Source organism: Octopus sinensis, linkage group LG14, assembly GCF_006345805.1.
Source record: "Octopus sinensis linkage group LG14, ASM634580v1, whole genome shotgun sequence".
Lineage (NCBI taxonomy): Eukaryota > Metazoa > Mollusca > Cephalopoda > Octopoda > Octopodidae > Octopus > Octopus sinensis.
The window spans coordinates 25,550,489-25,562,988 of record NC_043010.1 but is presented as its reverse complement, the minus strand read 5'-3'; the positions used below and the strand labels follow the sequence as shown (position 1 = coordinate 25,562,988).

The following is a 12,500-nucleotide window of genomic DNA, read 5'->3' as shown; positions in this document are numbered from 1 at the left end:
TTATTTTGTCCAATGTATCCTCCCTTTTTAAAAAAATGACGATGGGACGTGATTTGAGGACGAATTTAATTGCTCTATTTCCAGAAGATTAAATTACTGTGTTAGAAATTCCTTCTTTGGTTGGTTTTATTTATTTTAAAGTACCCCCCACCCCATTTTAAAGGGGGTTTAATTAGTCGATCTGTAAGTTTTACTTGAAAAACAATCCTGAACGATGACCAATACGCACTTCAGAAAGTATTATTAAAAAAGGAAAAGAAAATGAAAACAGAGAAATCTTAATACTCCAAGAAAATAATTTTATCTTCCCCAAAACAATTTAGTTACCAAAGCAGTTCGATTGTTAATTATTCGGATAAATAAAATGTCTCCCTGAACCTTTTTCTTTTTTTTTTTTAAGAAATTTTCGCAATTTGAACTTAGAAAATTACTCATTTAGTTATGAAGGAGAAAAAACATGCTTTCAATCACTCAATCGCGTAAAGTCTTTTTATCTTCACTAAAAAATTTTTCCAAGGGTTTTAAAGGCGAAACTTAAGGATCACTAGTTTTTGTTTTTCTTTTTTGTTTATGGACGGAGAGGGGTTAACGCAAAAAAGATGGTCTGTTAGTGTTTTGCTTATTATTGTTTTGTTTTGAGATTTTTAGATAAATATATCACTACACAATATCGACAACACATATGCACGTATATTTAACTCACCGATCAAAACTGGAATTTTCTTGCCCCATGATAGCAGTTCTTTCTTAAAGCTGCGCCTTTCTTGAGCACACCGTAAGCCTCCGCAATCTACCATGTTGACACGCGCACTGACGTCATTTTTTCCTGTACTCAATTACTGGTGACGTAACACGCAACAACAAGGCAGGTAATGAGGAAGCGCAAAAAAGAAAAGCTTGGTAGGAAGGGGGGGAAATTTAAATTAAAATAAGGTGGATGATAATTTTCTTCCTTTTTTTTTTTGTTTAAATGAAAAGGAAAAAAAAAACAGGAATAAGAAAACGCCTCCACGTTGGATTGTTTGGATGAAACTATCTATCCACAACTATCCGTTTCCATCTATAACATAGTCATTAAACAGTTACTACAACTTTTTTCGACACGCCCTTCAACTGCTTTGCCGTTCTCAATTGGAAACCACACCCACTGTTTCTTAGTAACCGCCTTCGTTACTATACAGCTTTTTTTTTTCGCCTTTTCTTTTCTTTTTTTAAGTTATGGTTTCCATATGGTCTCGTTTATAACTAAAACATGCAATTTGAAATTTGAAATTACTTTGTATTACAGATTAGACTAAATTTCGGTTAACTTGTGATTATCAAAAAAAAACTGTTCTTTTTTTTCCCCGGTGATTAGTAAATAACAAACATATCTTTAAACTCTACACCGTTGAGAGAGGCGGCGGCAAACGTTTGGCAGTGATTTGTTAGTTAATTTATTTGTTTCTTTCTTTCTTTATTTCTCTGTAATTTTGACTTAGCGCAAGGAAACGTTCTATAGCGTTTACTAATCTGTAACTGTCAATTTCTCACCAATGAACCTCGAAGTTCGAAGCTTAAAAGTAGCACCGTCACCACCACCACTACTACTGCTGCTGCTGTAGCTACTTCTACTACCACTAGTAGTAGTAGTAGTAGTGGTGGTAGTAGTAGTAAAGTTGTTCACTGATCGATCACCAGTTAAAATCAACTCCTACGCAACCACCAGCACCGTCAATCATCAGCGCCAACCACCACCACCACAACAACAACCGCCACCACCATCATCACCAACCACTACCAACAGCAACGACAACCACTAAACCTTCCCCTATTACCCTCAACCGCTCCCACCGTCTTTCTTTAATTGAATTGCTTGTTATTCATACACGACGTGAAATGCACAGATAACTGCCCCCGCCCATTATACACACACACGTACATACATACACACACACACACACACACACACACACACACATATATATATGCATACATTACATACATCTGTATGATCGCCTAACTAGCAAATAGCTGCTGCTACCCCTGCTGCTTTTGCTACTAAGATTACTATCACTATTATTACTACTAGTACTACTGCCACCACCTCTGTCGCCGCCATCGTCGCTGCTGCTGCTACTATAACTGGTGGGGGAGGCGGTGACAGTAGTAGTGGTTGCACTGCATGTCCATAGATTTCGTTGAAATAATTGATGTACTTCTAGTAGTACCTGTAGTATCGTATATACATTCTTCGAAGATAGAACAGCTGGTGGCTGAAATCATACGCAAGGTGGGTGATCTCTCTCTCTCTCTCCCACCACCATTTTCCCCCCATCCCACCCTACACTGCTTCTTTCTCTTTCACTCATTCATTCACTCTATTATTCTCTCGCAGTCACACACCATCTCTTTCTCTCTCTCTCTCTCTCTATATATATATATATATAATATATATATATATATATATATATATATATATATATATATATATATATATATATATATATATATATATATATATATATATATAATATATATATATATATATACATCGTTTTGATCCATCAGCATGATATTTATTACCACTGGGCTCTCCGAAACCGTCTCCTTTTTGTTGTTTTTCTATTCCCCATCACCATCATCACTACCATTACCACCACCACCTCTTCTCGTTTTCTTGTTTTCCTTTCTTTTATTTCTTCCTTCATAAAATGTAAACAGAAAGAAACAAACACACACACAAAAAAAAAAAACGAAATAATATTTCAGAATTAAGAACAATTCATTATAAAGAAATATAGATACGTTTCTTGTGTTGGTCATTAATTTTAAATACACCGTGTCTTCTGTGTAATAAAATGTGTGTGTGTTGTTATTATTGTCGTCCCGTCACCTATTTTAAAAAATTTATTTTAATGTTTTCCATTTTTTCTCTGAAGAAAGATATCAAAAATATCGAGTGTAGAACGGCAAGTTCGATTTCTAAGGCCGTGTTAAGAATTACAAGACGAAATTTATGTAAATACGAACACGGGTTTATTTAGGGGTAGATTTTGCTATGGGTGAGGGTTATGCTTCTGTCTTAGATTTTGTGTTTAGTGATGCATAATGACTAATATTCCGTGTGAAAAAAGAATAAATGAAAAATACCGAAGGTGGCCTTAGGATCAAACTACATTCGTTACTCAACAGAGCAAGCTGAGAAGCCAACGAGAAGTATTTGTCAAATCTCTCTCACACCCTACTTGCCTCGAAAGAAAAGACACGTTGAATAGTGTAATTGAATGTCTGATAAAATAAATATAACGGGATGGTCATTGCTGGAATGCTATAGATCTCAATCGATCAGGATTGATCTATGACTACAGCAATGCATAAAGCAGGTGTCTTTTTTATTCATGTATTTTAAATATATGTAGATTGTATGTTTTGACATGTGGTCGTCTTAAAAGACCAAAATGAGTGCGTGGTCTTCAAGGCACTGATCGACTGTCATTATATATGTGAATAATATTTATTGGTTTCTTTTGATTAAGTGCAATCCCACTTTAGATAGAATAAGGCTATCGATATCGTACAGTATATTACAGGTACTTCAATTTTCATCGACGATGGTGTTTAGCACCAACAGAATTAGATCAAGTCAAGCCTTATCCAAGAGGTTTATGATCAAAACAATCCATCTGTGACCATCTCGTGTTATATTCAGATATTTTCTAAGACTATGCTGTTTAATGTGGTCTACCTTTCATTAAAACGGTAGGGTATGATTTAAGGTAGAGTTGGTTGTTGTCTCTAGTAGGTCGAGTGACTACGTAAGCGTTTTTTTTTTTCTTTGTCAAGCCGGTGGTTAAATTTAAAGGTAATGTTAATTGTGGAGTAATTCGAATGCAGGACCCAGAGAGAAGAAATAAAAAATTAAAATGCATAAAATTGAAGTTAATACACATTACGTTGAATATGTTAACATTAAACTATTGTAAGGCTGTTTAACAGTTTGTGATTTCTGCCAACTTCATCTAAATATCGAGACCATCCTCCCATTATTACTTATTGATAATCTAATTTTATATATATATATATATATATTATATATATATATATATATTCATACATATAAACACACACACACACCCATTATCATATATATATATTATATATATATACACATATACATATATTTATACACTCGCACGCACACATACACACACACACACACACACATAAAGGATCAAACTCCATCTCAAGCCATAGGTTCATAAGGCCAGTTTCTTGGATCCTCTGGGGTGTACATGGAAGTATGTGTGTTAGTTAGGAAGGGCATCCAGCTGAAGAAGCCATCCTTAAAATGAGGCATCAGAACGAGACATGGATCACCAATGCATTGGATCCTGTTGAGCCACCCCTACCTCTGTCATCATGGAAGTGGATGTAAAATGATGACGACGAAGTGTGTCTCTACATGTACACACACACACTCACCTGTACTCATGTATATTTTAATGATAGCTTGACTCAGTATTATATGACTCAAATTTTCATAGGTGTGTTTGGACACGTCCACCTCGTGAGACGGATGAGACGGGCGTGTCCTACACACCTAAAGACTTTTGAGTCATATGGAGCTGAGTCAAACTATTATTAAAAAAAATACATGTAAGTCCTACCAAATGAGTTGAGTGCCACTTTCTTTCATTTGTCCAGTAGCGTAACTGGGGGGAGGGGCAAGGGGGGAACGTGCTCTGGGTGCCAATTGAAGCGGGGCACAGAATTGACCATAATACAATAAGCATTTATAAAATTGCAATGGTAAAGATGGATCTCCAGCATATTGTTTTATGCTGTTATTGAAGATAAACGCAATATGATGGCTGTCTACATTTATGACTGGACATTTTTATAAAGGGCAGCAAAAAAAGGCTTCATAAAAATAAACTTGCAAAATATATATTTTGAATTACAGGCTGTACCGAACTGGCAGGTAAATGAATCCTGGTAAAGTATTTATTCCAAAAATATTCCTTTAAAACATTAATTACTTGTAATAAATAAGTACTATATAATATCATGGATTTTGTAATTGGTAGTGGGGGTGGTTCATTTTTGTGGCTTGCCCCAGGCACGGTTTACCCTAGCTATGCCACTGCTTTTGTCCACTCACAGTTGCACCACTTACTGAGGACATCCCTTTAATATATTTCATCGAGAACAATTTAGCTGCTTGTTGAGGGCCCCATTGTTTTACCAAATAACACAGATGCTTTGGACTCAGCACATCAAACAATTCTTGCAGTGTATAAAAGACATTTTTGCATGATTCAGCTCTTCAAAGAAGAAGAACTATTTTCATGACCCCTTTTGGAAAGCCAGCATCAAGGAACCATTGTCTGGTCCTTTGATGCTTTTAGTATCAAGGGACCAAACAATGATTAAACTAGACAATGGATTAATTCCAATGCCCATGTGATATGGAACATCAACATCAGACACGAGCAAACTGAGGCCCATGGGACATTCTGAATGGTATGCCTAACGAAAGATTACCTTGAATTTTTTTCATACACCTGTGATGAACCATGGCTCATGCAACTCACTTCTTGATAAAAGTTACCCATGCTTGACTACATGGTCACTTAACCTGATAGAAATAACAGCAGAATCACATTCAAATCACCTCTTTCTGTCCTAGAATTAAATTTGGTTTGTTTAGATATATTTTCTCTGGTAAAAGACACAATGATCATGGCCGGAAATCCTTCCATTATAGGACTGTTTGGTTAAGACTGTCCTGGGGTTGTGCAATGGCACTTAAAGCTTATACAAAGTACTTAACAAGATATAAGAGTCTTGTAAAACAGAGGCCAAGGAAATTGATGGTGGTCGTCTGTGTCGGAACGACTTGTGTTATGTGGGAAAGTCAACAGAAATACTGTGGTGGAAATTGCCATGAGCAGTGGAGTGGATGGTCTAACATTTCAGATGGTGTCCTTCTTTTAGGTTAAGATGACAAGACGCAGAGACAGTTGAGTTTTACATCTTTGACTGTTTCCCCTGTGACATATCATAGAGCCAATGATGGGATATGAACCCTGAAACTTTTGATAAGTAGTTCACTGCCCCAATCAACTCATCCAGTTGCTAACATCTGGCTTTAACTTGTGAGTTCTTCTTTTACTACTACTACTACTACTACTACTAAATCAGCATGCTAGCAGAATCATTAGTACATTGGACAAAATGCTTACAGCATTTCTCTTGGCTTTGCATTCTGAATTCAAATTCCACCAAGGTCGTCTTTGCTTTTCATTCTTTTGGGGTCAATAAAATAAGTACCAGTCAAGTACAGGGGTCGATGTAATTGACTACCTGCCTCCCCACAAATTCTAGGCCTTGTGCCTGGAGTAGAAAAGATTATCATCATTATTTTGGTGAAGGGAGTGGAGTAGGGCAGACATGTAAATCTTCTTAGCTGAATGATTTTACTGACTTTATAACAAGCATAGGTGTTAACATATAAATAAAACTGATTATCAAGACTTCAGAAGATAATCTACACATAATCCCTCTCATATTATCTTTATGCTATTTTACATTAATCTAGTTCTGTTTATCATTATTGTTGTTGTTATTATAAGGGCGGTGAATTGCCAGAAAGAGTTGTGGACTGGCATAATTGGTAGAGTGTTATGCAAAATGTAATGTTGACTTTCAGGTTTAAAATATTAAAATTTTTTTTTAGTTTGGTTTAGAGGAAAGGGCTTTGCTTTGGGGCTTCCCTCTTAATGATGTCACTGATGTAGGAGTCCAGTGGGTTTAAATCAAGAGGCCAAATGTTAGGAGCAACATGATCATAAAAATTTTTGATCAATCACTCCTGGGTCATGTAGGCTGTTTGAGAGGGAGCAGAGTCTTGGTGGAACACGTACAGCCTCCCCATAGCAACTCTCTTGGTCCAGGGCTTGACAACCATCTCCGTTATCTTGATGTAGGCTACAGCATCGACCTTAAAAGCCTGGGTGGGGGAGTGAAGAAGAATAACATGGACTTCATTGTCCTTGACCTCCAAGCCATCACAGACGACGGGAACTTGGTGTACATAACACTTCAGTAGGGCTGGCACAGAACCATCTGTCATTCTTCCTGTTCAATGTTTGATTTTGGACAAAGTTGTTCTCATTTGAGAAGAATCTGAGTGTGTTGGGTTCCTCAGAATGTTTAAATTTGTCCTGCAAGTGCTTCAACCAGGTCACATGGTTCTTCCAATTCTTATTGGATGTGAACTGCCCTCTTCTCATAACACAGGATTTATACCTGATGTTTTATGCAGCACAAGTTTAATTATTGGCTCCAACACATGGAGATGATTGACAATGACCCTCAAGACTTACCATAATTCTCTCTGATGATGCCCTGGACATGCTGGACAAACTCAACTTTTCTGACACTGTCTGACCTTAAGAATGCTTTTTTGTTTTTGTCACAGAACCAGGACTGGATTATGACCTGTAGAGGCCCAAAGTACATAAAAGATTTTGGTGCCCCATATATATGTAACTCAAAATATAAACAATAATAAACCATAAAATAAATTTTTATTTTTCAAAATACTTCCATTTTATTTATATTTAAAAAGTTTTCTCCTACTTTTTTAATTGCAAAGTCTTTGATTAGATCCTTGCTATGATGCCATGAACACTTCAAAATTATATTTCCAATCATATAAACCACTTTGAATATTATTTTAGCAAGTTTAAAATGATTTCTTTTGGGCTGCAAACCATTTACCATTTCTGAGGTGCCTCTGCTTCCTTTGATGCCTTAAGCACATGCATATTTTGCTTAATGGTTAATCCAGAACACACATTCTCAGCAGAAGCCAGAAGCTCTTTTCTGATCATAAATATGAAAGACCTGGTAATAATCAAAGGGGTTGCAATCTCAGAATTACTTGTTAAAGTAACAAGAATTGAATGCCTTTACAGTGTTTCTGTAAGATTTGAAGCTTCCATGTTGGGGCTAAAAAAAAAGAGGATATTTAAAGTTTGGCCACTTATGGTCCTTAAAAGTTTTGTTCTCAAATAGTTGACGCACCCTATGTTTATATGTATGCTTTTGTGGGTATCTTTGTCTTGGCGCCATGCAAGCATAGATTTGTATATGTCTTTTACTTGTTTCAGTCATCAGACTGTGGTCATGGTCATGCTGGAGCACTGCCTTAAAGAATTTTAATGGAACAGATTAATCCCAATACACGCACACGCACACACACACACACACACACATACACACATACACACACATGACAGGTTTCTTTCAGTTTCTATCTACCAAAGTCACTCATAAGGCTTTAGCCAGCCCAAGGCTAAAGTAGAAGACACTTGACCAGGGTGGCATGAAGTAGGACTGAACCCAGAGCCATATGGTTTGGAAGCAAACTTATTAACAGAAACCACGCCTGTTAAATTTTAAATTAAAAGTGGTTCTAATAATGCAAGCGTCACCAGTGTTACACACTTTGTGTACATGTTTTGTTTATACACTTTTTGGTTGTGTGACTTATGAAAAAAATTTCAAGCCATTACCTTGCTTGAAAACAGGTCATGATTGGTAACGGTAAGGGCATCAGGCAATAGAATATCTGCCTCAACAAATTCCATCTGATTCATTCAAGCATGAAAAAGTGAACATTAAAAATGATGATGCATGTGTGTGTATGTGCAAATTTATTCTACATTTCACTCAGCATTAAAACGGTAGATGTCATACAGTGTGTGAATTTAATTTTGGTAAGGATGAAAATTACTTACACAATGTAATTCAACATATGAAGTCACCTTGCATACAATACTTAATTTTCCTTGGGCACTAGTTTTCTGTACGATTCAGTGACTTCCCAATTACAGCCGTCCAAAGCAGCCAACAACCATGTGGTTCTGTAGATTTCTCCAAGCTAATTTTTTTTCTTAACTTGCCTCTCTTTTTTTTGTATGCATATTTTTAATTGATACACATTGACTTTTAATTGATGTGTATAAGCCTGTATATATACGCGCGCGTGTGTGTTTATGTATATAAATAAATAAATAGATAAATAAATATATATATATATATAAATAGATAGATAGCTAGGAAGAGAGAAAGAGATGTATATATATATATGTATAACTACACATACACACACACATATACATATATATATGTATATACATACATACACACATATACATATGTGTGTATATGCATCTATTTCTGTCTCTGTCTCTGTCTCTCTCTCCTTCTTTCACACACACACACACAGACACACAGACTTTATTCTTTTTATGTGTTTCAGCCCAAAGGCTGTAGCCATGCTGGGGCAGCACTAGCATCATCACCTTTTCAATGGCCATTTTCATATGGTTGACTTTTGGTGAAGTGGGGAGATTGATATTGTTGCCTTCTTTTGAATTCCATGCAACATACTCATAAGTTGTGGGTTATAAGATGTCAAACAACATAAAATAAAAGGTGCCTAAACTTCTGCATTAAGGGCAGGAGTGTAATAAGTTTTTTTAATGCTGGTAATTAAATATTTCCATATATTTATTTGGGAGTTTGCTTGCTACCATTTAAACAATTTATGGTGATGCTTCACAAGCAGAAGCGTGTCCAGTATTCATCATCATCTTTGTTTTGATATTCACATGGCCAAGGTTTCATGGAGTCAACAGAGTTCATTGTGACATATTTTCTACAGCTGGATGCCCTTCCTGTCACCAACCTTCACCTGTTTCCAAGCAAGACAATATTTCATCAAAGCCAGACATGATTTCACGTAATACTGGTTTTAAATTTTGGCACAAGGCCAGCAAGTTTTGGGGAGGGGATTGATAATTGCATTGACCCCAGTACGCAACTGGTACTCATTTTATCGACCCTGAAAAGATGAAAGACAAAAACGACCTTGGCAGAATTTGAACACAGAATGTAAAGATGAACAAAATGCCGCTGAGCACTTTTGCATGACATGCTAATGGTTCTACCAACCCACTAACTTATGTATCCACATAATATTGATTTCAAATTTTGGTACAAGGCTAGCAAGTTCAAAGGAGGGATAACTCAAACACATTGACCCCAGTAGTCAGCTAGTATCTATTTTATTGATTCTGAAAGGGATAAAAGACAAAGTGGAGCTCAGCAAAATTTGAACTCAGAATGTAAAGATAGACAAAATACTGCTAAGCATTTTCGTATGACGTGCTAGCAATTCTTCAAACTCTCCACCTTTATGCCCCTCCCTTCCGCTGGAAAGGAGGAATTAAATATATGACAGTGACAACCATTTACAACTATCATATGATGTCAAGACAGGACGATACAATGATACTAGACTCACACTTAACACACACACACACACACACACTATGTACATGCATTTATAAAAAATATATAATGGGCTTCTTTCAGTTTCCATCTTCCAAATCTACTCACAAGGCTTTGGTCAGCCTGGGGTTTACCCCACAAAATCAAGCCATGGGACTCAACCTGAAACCATTTGGTAAGCAAAACTTCTTAAACATGCAGCCATGTCTGTTGTCTCTTGAAATTGCTGGAAATAAATCAAAAGAACAGTGTTAGTCTTCAACTAATATAGTCTTATTTTACTTCAGCTTTTTAATGCCTCATATATAGTCTCATATCAACATAACAAAAACTTTAGATTCGTATATTTTTATAATCCTTTCAATTCTGGATTGTTTCCATAGAATGGAGAAACAAGTCATATACAAACAGAATACGATTAGCTAAGCATATGATCACATTAGACCAATCAACTGACCTTATCTCTAAGAATCCTACAAACTTCCTTGTTTCGTAGCCTCAATTACTATGTTTAATCAACACTTTAATCTCTACAGCTGTCACTTTGTTGATCTTTTGTCCGACAGTCTGTCATAGTGACACTTGTGTGGTAAGCATTGTTTTTTGATTTTTGTTTTCTTTCCATTGTCCCAAGAGTGACCCAAGTATTCATATCTTTTTGCTCCAATCTCTCTCTCTGGTTTGTCTTTGTGAGATTTTATGCAATTTTGAAACATTTTATGCCCATCAGTAATTTTTACATAAAATATTGGCAGGTATGGCTGAGTGGTTGTTGTTGTTGAGAGGATTGTTTCCCAGCCACATGGTTTCAGGTTCAGTTCCACTGCATGACACCTTGGGCAAGTGTCTTCTACTATAGCCTTAGGCCAACTAAAGCCTTTGCGAGTAGATTTAGTAGATGAAAGGAGTCTATCATATATATATATATATATATATCTATATTTAGATAGATTCTTCAAAAACATATCTGGTCATGTTGCTTGGACACGAGTGAGTTGCTTGGTGACAGGAAATGTATCCAGCTGTAGAAAATCTGCTTTAATGAAAGCTGTTTAAGCATTAAAAAATGGGGGTTAAAATAATGATGATGTTGATTAGCAAATCTGTTATCTCCACTTCTTTTTTAAATCTTTAAATTTGTCTCACATTCGCTAAAGATTTATGCATAGTTCCTTGTTACAACCTTCCATACTTATTTGTTTATTTGTTATTTCTTCATATCTTAATTAACAAAAACTGTTTTGACACCAATTAATCTCTCCACCCTAAACATATTGCTCTCACACTAAACACATCTGAACTATGTTTTTTAGAGAACCACATTCCTACACTGATAGTTGTTCCATTTTTTTTTTTATTTATATTTCTCATATCATTCCACCTTGTCAATCAAAAGAAGCATCCAAACCAAAATGTATAGCTTAACAACTCTAACTTCAACAGCTGCTTTTTTTTTTATGGCAACCAACCACAAATAGTTTTTCATAAATTGCTCCAAATATCATGTCCCATTATTGATGTTGATATCAATTTATTGCAAATCTAAAGCAAACAAGTAGTCACAGTTTGACTGAATGGTTAAGAAGCTTTCTTTACAGCCATGAAATTCTAGGTTCAATCCCACAGCACACCATCTTAGACAAATGTTATTTTCTATAACTTTTGATTGATTTATTCCTTGTGGGTGAAAGTGGGTAAACAGAAACTGAAAAGAAACCCATCAGGGGATTGTACCTGGAACTCAAAAGGTACAGCATTGTCAGACACTGTGCAATGCTAACTAAGCCATATCTGACCAAAAAATTCTACTTGTTTTATCTTCAAACTGGCTAGATTTTGCCTGCCATGCTTTCCCTAAAATATTAACCTAAAAACAAACGACCACGTCATTGAAATCTGGTAATGCATGTCCAATACAAATCAATGTCAATAAATATGCCTAATATTTGACAGAGAAAACTGAATGTTAGAGGATTTAGGATACATGTGTTTCTGGATTGCTTAGCTACTGACTGAAGGTGTATGGTTTAGCGGTTAGAGGGTATTCAGCTCACAATTGTAAGTTCATGAGTTCAATTCCAGGTGATGCATTGTGTCCTTGAGCAAGACACTTTATTTCACGTTGCTCCAGTCAACTCAGCTGGCAAAAATGA

At 36.0% G+C, this 12,500-nt stretch overlaps 2 protein-coding genes across 4 annotated transcripts in view; one reads left to right on the top strand and one right to left on the bottom strand.

The window, feature by feature from the left end:
* LOC115219287 (uncharacterized protein DDB_G0283357) overlaps positions 1-1,276 on the bottom strand; it is a 262,249-nt gene extending 260,973 nt beyond the window's left edge. Inside the window, exon 1 of one of the 3 annotated variants that reach the window (XM_036508748.1) lies at positions 704-1,276. In XM_036508748.1, the coding sequence (XP_036364641.1) occupies positions 704-797 (94 nt within the window). In that variant the 5' untranslated portion in view covers positions 798-1,276. The remainder of the gene's footprint in view (positions 1-703) is intronic. The other 2 variants (XM_036508745.1, XM_036508744.1) reach the window with 2 other exon arrangements.
* Positions 1,277-2,115: 839 nt separating this feature from the next.
* LOC115219079 (MORN repeat-containing protein 4) overlaps positions 2,116-12,500 on the top strand; it is a 42,029-nt gene continuing 31,644 nt past the window's right edge. Inside the window, exon 1 of the mRNA XM_029789145.2 lies at positions 2,116-2,272. The gene's annotated coding sequence lies outside the window, so the exon portion shown is untranslated. The remainder of the gene's footprint in view (positions 2,273-12,500) is intronic.